At 50.7% G+C, this 12,228-nt stretch overlaps 1 protein-coding gene across 1 annotated transcript in view; it reads right to left on the minus strand.

The window, feature by feature from the left end:
- The window catches only part of RASL11A (RAS like family 11 member A), a 4,235-nt gene extending 2,180 nt beyond the window's left edge, over positions 1-2,055 (minus strand). The window contains exon 1 of the mRNA XM_075333945.1: positions 1,839-2,055. Within this exon, the coding sequence (XP_075190060.1) occupies positions 1,839-1,959 (121 nt within the window). The 5' untranslated portion in view covers positions 1,960-2,055. The remainder of the gene's footprint in view (positions 1-1,838) is intronic.
- Between the last annotated feature and the right edge of the window lie 10,173 nt (positions 2,056-12,228).

Consider the following 12,228-nt stretch of genomic DNA (forward strand, 5'->3'; position numbering starts at 1 on the left):
GAAGAAGAATAAAGACGTTTGTTAGTAATGGTCACCGGGGATGAATAAGAAAATGTAGTCATTAAAAAAAGGGGGAAACGGAGAAGGGATAATGGAATAGATACACAATCTAATAATTCACAATATTTATAATTCAAGTCAAAATATTTTCCAATTCAGACATGAGGGTGCAATGTAAGTGCCCATGGACGTGCCTAAAATGATGACCCAGGGGTGACAGGCAATGGACAAGATATTGTGAAATCCCGGGGCTGACTAGAGCATTGTACACGCTACAATGACTACTTAGTGGCCTGAGTATCAGAGGTTTCCTAACCAGAAAACAACCCAAAAAGTTATCACTATTGATGAACAAGCACTACCATGTACTACTGGTACTCATAACTAGTGATGAGTGGCCACTACCATGCTCAGGTGCTCGGTACTTGTAACTAGTGATGAGCGGAACACTACCATGCTCGGGTGCTCGGTACTCGTAACTAGTGATGAGCGGGCACTACCATGCTCGATACTCGTAACTAGTGATGAGCGGGGCACTACCATGCTCGGGTGCTCGGTACTCGTAACTAGTGATGAGCGGGCACTACCATGCTCGATACTCGTAACTAGTGATGAGCGGGCACTACCATGCTCGGGTGCTCGATACTCAAAATGAGAGGTCAGACACTCAGATGGGCTTGATTCATGTATTGAGTACAATGGAAGGTCATCCAGAAAAAAGCTCAAGTTCCCCATTAACTTCCATTATACTCAATACACAAGTCGAGCCCATCCGAGTGTCTGACCTCTCATTATGAGCACCTGAGCATGGTAGTGCCGCTCATCACTAGTTACGAGTACTGAGCACTCGAGCATGGTAGTGCTCGCTCATCACTAGTTACGAGTACTGAGCACTCGAGCATGGTAGTGCCGCTCATCACTAGTTACGAGTGCTGGAAGTACATGGTAGTGTAAGCTCATGACTAGTTACGAGAACCGGTAGTACATGATAGTGCCCGCTCATCCCTAGTTAACAGTACCGAGCACCCGAGCACGGTAGTGCTCGCTCATCACTAGCTTTAAGTACCAGTAGTACATGGTAGTGCTCGCTCATCACTAGTTATGAGTACCGTTAGTACATGGCAATGCCCCGCTCATCACTAGTTATGAGTACCGGTAGTACATGGCAATGCCCGCTCATCACTAGTTATGCGTACACTTAGTACATGGTAGTGCTCGCTCATCACTAGTTATGAGTACCGTTAGTACATGGCAATGCCCGCTCATCACTAGTTATGCGTACACTTAGTACATGGTAGTGCGCGCTCAGCTAGTTCTCACCACTAAGAACATAGGCTACCAGAATCTATAAAATAGTTTTGACTACATAAAAAAACTTCAATATTTGTATTTTTTGGTATTATTTCAAGTCTTTCATATACAGTGATATCTTAATATGATTATTATATAATATATTGCTCCAGATGACAGACTTCTGGAGCGGATCAGATCTTGGCTATGTACTTTGTGGGATCCCAGCCCGGGCATAATACTTATCTGCACATGTGATTATGTTTTCCTAATCCGGCCCCATTCTCACCCTTCTCTCCTCTGCAGCCCACATGTCTGTGCAGGTCCTGTAGTTACAGAAAAAGTAGTGATTGGGCTTCCCAGAACCCCCCCCCAGCCTCCTCTGGGCAGCTACATAGGGTATTACATCGGCTGCACGACCTGCTGGAGAGATCTGATCCTATATTTCAGTTCTGATTGTTACAATCAGAATTGATGAGAAGTTGTAACAACTTACTGCAATTTTAGCAATGACAATGTGATCCCCATCCTGCCCCCAGGACACTTACCAGTCTTGCCCACACTGCTGGCCCCCATTACAGCCATTTTAATATCCCGGACGGTGAAATAGTCCGCAGATTCCGGAATTGGCGCAAGTAGAAAGTTGCTGGACATGGTCGGTAGACGCATGAGAGACGCAGGATGGTGACACGTCCGATCACACAGTGCAAATCATCCAGGTGTCGCAATGAAGTCTCCGTACAATTCAGGTAGGGGGTGCAGGAGCCGGGTGTATACAGCAGGAGCCGGGTGTATACAGCAGGAGCCGGTGTCTGGACTGTCTGCACACTGCGCCCCCTCTGCGCCTTATATACCCGGCTCAGACCCGCAGCAGCAGCGCAGCCAGGAAAGGAGCTGAGGGCGGCGCGGGGAGGAGTGCGCGCACCACGCACAATGACGCGCTGCTGCTGTCATCCCCAGCCATAATAAGGGGGGATCCGACCTGAAGGACAAGCAGCCACCACAGCCGGCGCCCCCAGTGCGGGGAGGGGCTCAGCCATCATGTGCGACCTAGGAGAGCGGGACACTGCAGGAAGGGAGAGCCGGCAGAGGCGAGGGGGCGCCGGCAGGAAAGGGGAGCATACAGCTTCAGGGGAGAGGGGCTCAGCCATCCTGTGCGACCTAGGAGAGGGGGACACTGCAGGAAGGGAGAGCCGGCAGAGGCGAGGGGGCGCCGGCAGGAAAGGGGAGCATACAGCTTCAGGGGAGAGGGGCTCAGCCATCCTGTGCGACCTAGGAGAGGGGGACACTGCAGGAAGGGAGAGCCGGCAGAGGCGAGGGGGCGCCGGCAGAGGCGAGGGGGCGCCGGCAGGAAAGGGGAGCATACAGCTTCAGGGGAGAGGGGCTCAGCCATCCTGTGCGACCTAGGAGAGGGGGACACTGCAGGAAGGGAGAGCCGGCAGAGGCGAGGGGGCGCCGGCAGGAAAGGGGAGCATACAGCTTCAGGGGAGAGGGGCTCAGCCATCCTGTGCGACCTAGGAGAGGGGGAGACTGCAGGAAGGAAGAGCCGGCAGAGGGGGAGCCGGCAGGAAAGGGGCGCATACAGCTTCAGGGGAGAGGGGCTCAGCCATCCTGTGCGACCGGGGAGAGGGTCAGGAAAGGGGGTGGCTGGAAGAGAAGGGGGAGCCGGTAGGAAAGGGGCCCCAGCAGAGGAGAGGGGCTTAGCCATCCTGTGCAGCCAAGGAAAGGGGAAGCCGGCAGGAAGGGAGAGCCGGCAGAGAAGAAAGGGAGCCGTCAGGAAAGGGGGGCTGGCAGGAAAGGGGAGTCGGCAGGAAAGGGGCGCATAGTCATACAGCTACAGAGGAGAGGGGTGCCTGCAGAGGAGAGGGTCTCAGCCATCCTGTGCAACTGAGGAGAGGGGGAACTGGCAAGAAAGTGGTGCAGGCAGGGACAGGGGTGCCAGCAGGGAAGGGGGCCCTGGGAGAGGAGAGTGGGAGTCGGCAGTGAAGGAGGCACTGGGAGAGAAGAGGGGGTGCCGGCAGGAAAGGGAGCATCAGTAGGGAAGGAACACCGGCAAAGGAGAGGGGGTGCTGCTAGGAAAGGAGCATTGGCAGGGAGGAGGACGCCTGCAGAGAGGGTTCGCCGGTAGGGAAGGGGTACCGGCTTAGGGGAGGGGGCACCGGCAAAGTAGGAGGTGCAGGCAGGGAAGGGTGAGTTGGCAGGAAAGGGGCTCCGGCAGAGGAGAGGGGCTCCAGCAGGGCAAGGGCCGCCAGCACAGTAGGGGGCACAGGCACAAGGGAGGGGGAGGCAGCAGGGAAGGGGCACCAGCAGAGAAGAGGCGCCAACAGTGGAGAGGGGGCACCAGCAGAGAAGGGGCACCGGCAGAGGAGAAGGGGCACCGGCAAAGGAGAGGGGTGCCGGTAGGGAAGGAGCGCCGGCAGAGTATGAGGCGCAGGCACAAGAGAGGGGAAGGCAGCAGGGAAGAGGCGCCAACAGAGGAGAGGGGGCACCAGCAGAGAAGGGGCGCTGGCAGAGAAGAGGGGCTGCCGGCAGTAGAGAGGGGGTGCTGGCAGGAAAGGGGTGCTGGCAGAGCAGAGGGGGCACCAGCAGAGGAGAGGGAGCACAGGTGTAGCGCCCCACAGGGCAGGTGGCTAACCTACTCGTTGGCAGGCTGTTTCGGGTCGGGTCAGGGGATGTCACGGGTGGCCTTGCCCAGTTCCGTTGCCCCGAGGCGTAAAGTAAATGGTGGGGGAAGCGGGGTATTTTGGACTGGGATGGTGTCGCTCCCCACAATCGGAGCAGGCCCCGGGTGGATGATGAAGGGAGGTAATGGCGGCTGGCGCCTAAACGCTGGACGGCAACAGCGGTAAGGACGAGCCAACACAGTCTCTGCGGGTTCAAGGTGTAGTTTACTCACAGCTTCAGTCGCCAGCCCAGTACTACTGGTCACTGCCATGATGGGCTCAGGTCGATCCCGAATCTGTGGGAGGTCAGAAACGGTCCGGTAGTCTGTGGGTCCTTCCTCACTGTGCTTTTTAGTGCGGGTCCCTGTTGTTTGAAGCACTTAGAGTCCCTTCTGTACTAGGTAGAGTACTGTTCCCTATGCCAGTAGCGTGGATCCCCTTGAGTCTGACCCTGATCAAGGCCCGGGAGTCCTAGGTGCCACTAGGAGAGGAGGAGCCAGAAGGGAAAGGGCGCTGGGAGCGGAGAGGGAGTGCTGGCAGTGAAGAGGGTGCCAGCAGAGGAGAGGGGCTGCCTGCAGGGAAGGGAGCATCGGCAGGGAAGAGGTGCTGGTAGAAAAGGTGCACCACCAGGGAAGGAGGCACCGGTAGAGGAGAGAGGGCGCTGGTAGAGAAGTGGCACTAGCAAAAGAGAGGGGGCATCTGCAGGGAAGGGAATGCCAGCAGAGGAGAGGGGGTGCCAACAGGGAAGAGCTAATGGCAGGGAATGGGGCGACAACAGAGAAGGGGCACCGGTAGGGAAGGGGCATCTCCCTAATAACAGCTGGGGTACTGCAGGACTTCATGTACAGAATGACACTCATTGCTGCAGACGACATTTCTATTGCCTATCCAGATACAAAGAGTCATGGGCTAATCAGAGGCATGCGCACGTTGTAGTCCAGCCCCTCCTGACAGTGGGCCTACTCTTGGGGTGGTTGTGGCCCCCTCACCTCCTGGACTCTCTGTGTCCAGCCTTGGTCTATTCTTTGTGCACTGGGGGTTCTCTGTAAATCCTCCTGATGTACATGTCCTATAGCCATTAGTCCCATACGTTGCCCCACAAGTGCCCACTATCAGTTATTTTACTCGCTCAAGTAATCTGCATCAATATCACAGCGCTTTACAGACATTCTAGTTTGCAGACCATATTCTGCACCGTAGCTGAGGTTTTGTAGGTTGCCTGTGAATAGAACATAGCTCCACATCAAACTCCATGGCACCCAAAGGCATCTCAAGGCTCGGGCCCACTGGTCCAGGAAACCATTATCCAGCCCCATTTCCGTGAGATGGCTGGATTGTCATTGTAAATAAGCACTTGAACCTTGCCTCTCCCCCCATCTCATTGTAGATTGTAAGCTCTCACGAGCAGGGTTGTATTTTTTCCCCTCTAAATATTGTATTTCTATAACTGTTACTTGTATGTATATGATCCTCCTGAATTGTAAAGCGCTACGGAATATGTTGGCGCTATAGAAATAAAGATTATTATTATTATTATTTTTGAAAGTTAAAAAAGGTGTAGATCCCCCCGTCCTCTGCTGTATACACCAAAATATAGCTTGTACAATCAAATAAAAAAACAGACTGACTGTGCACTGCCAAAGAGGAGATGATCAAGGCGGGTAACAAGATAATGTCTTTATTCTTAAAAAAAACTACTTGTCACAGAGTCGATTAGATTCTATCAGGTCTATATCTATAGTAAATCAAATATTTCCCAGACTATAGGGATTTCCCTACTCACTATATTCAGTGACACGTTATTATAACCATAAGATTCTTTATTGACAATAATAATTTATTAAAATCACAACAATAAATGTGATGCCTCCAATGTGAGGGGCTAATGGATCAGCCTAACATAAAATAAGGTAACTGTTCAGAAAAGAATTGGACAAAATTCACTAGCCGCTATATTTTCACTATATATCCATTTCATTTATATAGTCCATTACATACACATGTGACCTTTGGGTCCAAAGGAAACATATACAGTGCCTACAAGAAGTATTCAACCCCCTGCAGATTTAGCAGGTTTACACATTCGGAATTAACTTGGCATTGTGACATTTGGACTGTAGATCAGCCTGGAAGTGTGAAATGCACTGCAGCAAAAAAGAATGTTATTTCTTTTTTTATTTTTTTTTTTTTTTAAATTGTGAAAAGTTTATTCAGAGGGTCATTTATTATTCAACCCCTCAATCCACCAGAATTCTGTTTGGTTTCCCTAAAGTATTAAGAAGTATTTCAGGCACAAAGAACAATGAGCTTCACATGTTTGGATTAATTATCTCTTTTTCCAGCCTTTTCTGACTAATTAAAACCCTCCCCAAACTTGTCAACAGCACTCATACTTGGTCAACATGTGAAAGACAAAAGGAGCATTCCAAGGCCATCAGAGACAAGATCGTGGAGGGTCACAAGGCTAGTAAGGGGTACAAAACCCTTTCCAAGGAGTTGGGCCAACCTGTCTCCACTGTTGGGAGCATCATCCGGAAGTGGAAGGCTTATGGAACTACTGTTAGCCTTCCACGGCCTGGACAGCCTTTCAAAGTTTCCACCCGTGCCGAGGCCAGGCTTGTCCGAAGAGTCAAGGCTAACACAAGAACAACAAGGAAGGAGCTCCGGGAAGATCTCATGGCAGTGGGGACATTGGTTTCAGTCAATACCATAAGTAACGTACTCCACCGCAATGGTCTCCGTTCCAGACGAGCCCGTAAGGTACCTTTACTTTCAAAGCGTCATGTCAAGGCTCGTCTACAGTTTGCTCATGATCACTTGGAGGACTCTGAGACAGACTGGTTCAAGGTTCTCTGGTCTGATGAGACCAAGATCGAGATCTTTGGTGCCAACCACACACGTGACGTTTGGAGACAGGATGGTACTGCATACGACCCCAAGAATACCATCCCTACAGTCAAGCATGGTGGTGGCAGCATCATGCTGTAAGGCTGTTTCTCAGCCAAGGGGCCTGGCCATCTGGTCCGCATCCATGGGAAGATGGATAGCACGGCCTTGTGAAGATGTAATTTACCCTCTCACTGTATATGCTGTGATACTATGTCATGATATGTATATTTCCCTGGTTGTATTAGTTGTAATTCATGTATTTCCTTGGGGGAGCTACTGGTCTCAATGTGTCTCTCTCATACAATTGTAGTCTTGGCATCTAATGTGATTATGTAAATAGCCTGTCCTCTTCTTTCCAGAGTTGTGTATCTAATCTGTAATTGAATTGGCCAGTGAAGGAATAGTCATTGTTCTGCACAGCAGGGGATCCCTTCATCTACTGTGGCTGGCAGACATATTGGAGCCCTGTGATGGACCAAACCATTGATGATAGGATGTGTGACCCCCACCCCCTGAACATGGTGGGCTGGTCAAGGAGCACAGACAATGCATTTCCCTTTTTGTAACTTCAGAGTGAGCTGAAACTTGAAGAGAGCAGGAGCCCCAGCCTGGGTGGCTGTGGACACGGACGGAGCTAGGCCTGTGTGGCGGCCCGTGGGATTGTGTGAAACTCTTTGGACTACTGTAAGGACGATTGCTTTGTTATCCGGTCCGAGGATTGTCGGGAAGGGCCCCCGAATCTGTTTTACGTGGACTTATCGTGTGCTGTTCTTGAATTCCTGTTAGTAAACCTGTTGGATCATCCTCGGCCTGTTGTCTCTCTTTGCTCTGATGTACACCCCGTCACAAACTGGTGGCAGCGGCGGGATCAGAGCAGAAGAAATGGAGGACAACAGCCAATCGACGTCTGAAACCAGAACCTCAGGATACAGGAACTGGACTGTGGCGAGTCTACAAACAAAGGCCCGTGAATTAGGTGTCGGCTACAAAGGACTCTCTAAGGAGCAACTAATTGAGGCATTGGAACACGCTTGCCTGCAAGATGGCACCGAGGAACAATTTCCACAGCAAGGGGAGCAAAGACGGGAGCCGGAGGTGAATACCCAAAAAAGTCAATGGGTTGTGTGGTACAAGGAAAAGATGGCACTGCTTGGAGATGAGGCCACCATAGAAGATAAGAGGGAGGCCATGCGTGGAGCTGAAGAGAAGGAGCGCAGGATGGAGGAGATGGCACTGCTGGATAAGGAGCTCGCTGTGGAAGCCGCGAGAGGTTCCAGACAGACTGTAACCCCAGCACCCATCATGAGGGAACTTCCCAGGGTGTCCCGCAAAGACTTTAAGCCGTTCAATGAGGCTGCAGGCGACATTGAGGGCTTCTTCCAGGACTTTGAGCATCAGTGTCGATTAATGGAAGTCCCGGACAGGGAGCGTTTCCGGCATCTGGTTGGGCTCCTAGAGGGGGGAGCTGCTGAAGCCTATAGAGCTATGGACCCTCGGTGGAACTGTGAGTATGCGGAGATTAAACAGACTATTCTAAAACATTATGCTGTGACCCCAGACACTTACAGGACTCAGTTCCGTGCTTTAGCCTGTGATGGGGAAGTGTCTTTTAAGATATATGCTCATCGACTCAAACAAATATGTAATCGCTGGCTGGAGGCAGAGGAGGCCTTATCTTGGGAGACCTTCCTGCAGGTCATCCTAAAAGAACAATTCTTTGCCCAGTGCCCCGCTGAGATCCGGGAATGGGTGCGTGAGAGAAAACCAGCGACAGTGGAGGAAGCTGCTGCTCTCGCTGATGAGGCTCTCACCATCAAGCCTCAGTGGAGGGTTCTGTTGGAGGATGGAGAGACGCCTAACAGCTCCACAACACCGGATGCCCCCAGTTATTCTGTCCCCATTGTTCCCCGTTCCTCTAAGCCACCACATGTTGATACCGGTGTTAATGTGCCTCCAGTTGCTTCTACTGCACTTTCTGGAATACGCCGGGGAGAGGAAGTAACAGAGCGCAGGTGTTATGTTTGTAGGCATCCCGGGCATTTGCAGGCCTCATGCCCAGCCAGGCCATGGAGGAATCATCCTCAAACCCCTACAGCACCTTCAGGTGGGAGCCGGCCTCCAAGTTCCCCTACCCCTTACCCAAGAGGACGCCTTGGATGTAGGGAGACCCAGCTCAGATGCTATCAATGTGGACAGCCAGGGCATCGGCAAGTCTCCTGCCCAGCTGTTCAAATGAGGACTGATCCTGCACCCAATCGGATTGTTAATTATTTACAGCCCAGTGCCATGGAGGAAGATGCGGCACCGTTATGTGAGGACTGGCCTAGTGACTCAGCCCCCCATGTTGCACCACCAGGAGTTTACGGGGTGCGACCCGCAGTTATGACGACTTCTGCTCATCGAGGTAAGCACTTGCAGGAGGTTGTGCTGGATGGACAGAGACTTGTTGGATTTTGTGACTCGGGTGCTTTCCTCACACTGGCTGATCCCCGAGTGGTTCGGCCTGAGGCAATCCATAGAGGACCTGGGATTGTCATTGAACTGGCTGGTGGACAATGGAGGACTATTCCCACAGCCACTGTGGATCTGAACTTTGGTTTTGGGGTCAGGCGATGTGTGGTTGGGGTGATGGGTGGTCTGCCTGCAGCTGTTCTCCTGGGCAATGATGTGGGAGAGCTACGATGCCAATTCGTGGCTGCATGAAGCCACATGTAAGTAACGCTCTGCCTGTGTGTACTTAACCAGTGACCTGTAGAGGTCCCTAGTACGTACACAAGTTGGGAGGGGGAGGGATTGTGAAGATGTAATTTACCCTCTCACTGTATATGCTGTGATACTATGTCATGATATGTATATTTCCCTGGTTGTATTAGTTGTAATTCATGTATTTCCTTGGGGGAGCTACTGGTCTCAATGTGTCTCTCTCATACAATTGTAGTCTTGGCATCTAATGTGATTATGTAAATAGCCTGTCCTCTTCTTTCCAGAGTTGTGTATCTAATCTGTAATTGAATTGGCCAGTGAAGGAATAGTCATTGTTCTGCACAGCAGGGGATCCCTTCATCTACTGTGGCTGGCAGACATATTGGAGCCCTGTGATGGACCAAACCATTGATGATAGGATGTGTGACCCCCACCCCCTGAACATGGTGGGCTGGTCAAGGAGCACAGACAATGCATTTCCCTTTTTGTAACTTCAGAGTGAGCTGAAACTTGAAGAGAGCAGGAGCCCCAGCCTGGGTGGCTGTGGACACGGACGGAGCTAGGCCTGTGTGGCGGCCCGTGGGATTGTGTGAAACTCTTTGGACTACTGTAAGGACGATTGCTTTGTTATCCGGTCCGAGGATTGTCGGGAAGGGCCCCCGAATCTGTTTTACGTGGACTTATCGTGTGCTGTTCTTGAATTCCTGTTAGTAAACCTGTTGGATCATCCTCGGCCTGTTGTCTCTCTTTGCTCTGATGTACACCCCGTCACAGGCCTACCTGGAGATTTTGGCCAAGAACCTCCGCTCCTCCATCAAGGATCTTAAGATGGGTCGTCATTTCATCTTCCAACAAGACAACGACCCAAAGCACACAGCCAAGAAAACCATAAATTATAGCAGCGGTTTACCAGGAAAATAATGTGCTTAGTGCAAGGACCACTATAAAATAAATATCCATTTATCATATACAGCAAAGTGCACAGTGCAAAATTAAATATCCAAGTGATATGTTATATATGATGGAGATATAGTATAATTACCCATATAGAAAAACAAAGTGTGATGATGTATTGATTTGTAAAGGAAATTATACCTTCAATGTGGTCTGTAAATGATCCAAAGTGTGCCCCTATGCCCCGACGCGCGTTTCAGCGATCCTTTCCTCAGGGAGTGCTTTGTTTTTCTGTATGGGTAATTATATATGGGTAATTATACTATATCTCCATCATATACAACATATCACTTGGATATTTAATTTTGCACTGTGCACTTTGCTGTATATAATAAATGGATATTTATTTTATAGTGGTCCTTGCACTAAGCACTTTATTTTCCTGGTAAACCGCTGCTATAATTTATGCGACTTTTTCCTGCCTTGTACTTCCATGGATTTGTAATGAATATTTATTTTAATCATTGAATAAAAATAATAATCTTAATATCAACTTCATCATCACTTCCTTTATTTACTGAATCCTTAGGGATTTTATTCTAAAGGTCTCTTGATATTTATTAACTATATACAATGATCAGAGTTTTGATCTATATATATATATATATATATATATATATATACTAGAAGGTGGCCCGATTCTACGCATCGGGTATTCTAGAATTTACGTATTGTGTAGTTCATGTATGATGTTTGTTATATATATATATATATCTATATATATATATATATATATATATATATATAGATGTTGTTGTGTGTAGTTACCAAGTGTTTGTGTAGGGCGCTGTACATGTTCTGGATGTTGTCTGGGTGTGATGGGGGGTGAGGTGAGAGCGGTGTTGTTTGTGTGTTGCGTTGTTTGTGGAGCGCTGTGTGTCTGTAGCGTTGTGTGTGTGTTGCGCAGTTTGTGTGTGTGTGGTGTGTTTTGGGGGGAGGTATGTTTTGTGCAATGTGCGTGTTGTGCGGTATGTGCGTATATTTGTGTGTGCAGCGTTGTCTGTGTGTGTGGGTGTCTGTGTAGGGCAGTTGTTTGTGGTTCCCAGTGTGTGTGTGTGGTGTGGTGTGTTGTGCAGTGCGCGCGCATATGTGTGTGTGTTGGGGGGAGGTGTGCACTTCCCATCGTGCTCCATCCCCCATGCAGCGCACCCCCCATCGTGCTCCATCCCGTATGCTGCGCACCCCCCATCGTGCTCCATCTCCCATCCTGCGCACTCCCAAACGTGCTCCATCCGCCATGCTGCGCACTCCCAAACGTGCTCCATCCGCCATGCTGCGCACTCCCAAACGTGCTCCATCCGCCATGCTGCGCACTCCCTATCGTGCTCCATCCCCCATGCTGCGCACTCCCAAACGTGCTCCATCCGCCATGCTGCGCACTCCCCATCGTGCTCCATCTCCCATGCTGCGCACTCCCAAACGTGCTCCATCCGCCATGCTGCGCACTCCCAAACGTGCTCCATCCGCCATGCTGAGCACTCCCAAACGTGCTCCATCCGCCATACTCCGCACTCCCCATCGTGCTCCATCCCCCATGCAGCGCACTCCCCATCGTGCTCCATCCCCTATGCTGCGCACCCCCCATCGTGCTCCATCTCCCATGCTGCGCACTCCCAAACGTGCTCCATCAGCCATGCTGCGCACTCCCAAACGTGGTCCATCCGCCATGCTGCGCACTCCCAAACGTGCTCCATCCGCCATACGCCGCACTCCCCATCGTGCTGCATCC

Source organism: Anomaloglossus baeobatrachus, chromosome 2, assembly GCF_048569485.1.
Source record: "Anomaloglossus baeobatrachus isolate aAnoBae1 chromosome 2, aAnoBae1.hap1, whole genome shotgun sequence".
Taxonomy (NCBI): Eukaryota; Metazoa; Chordata; class Amphibia; order Anura; family Aromobatidae; genus Anomaloglossus; species Anomaloglossus baeobatrachus.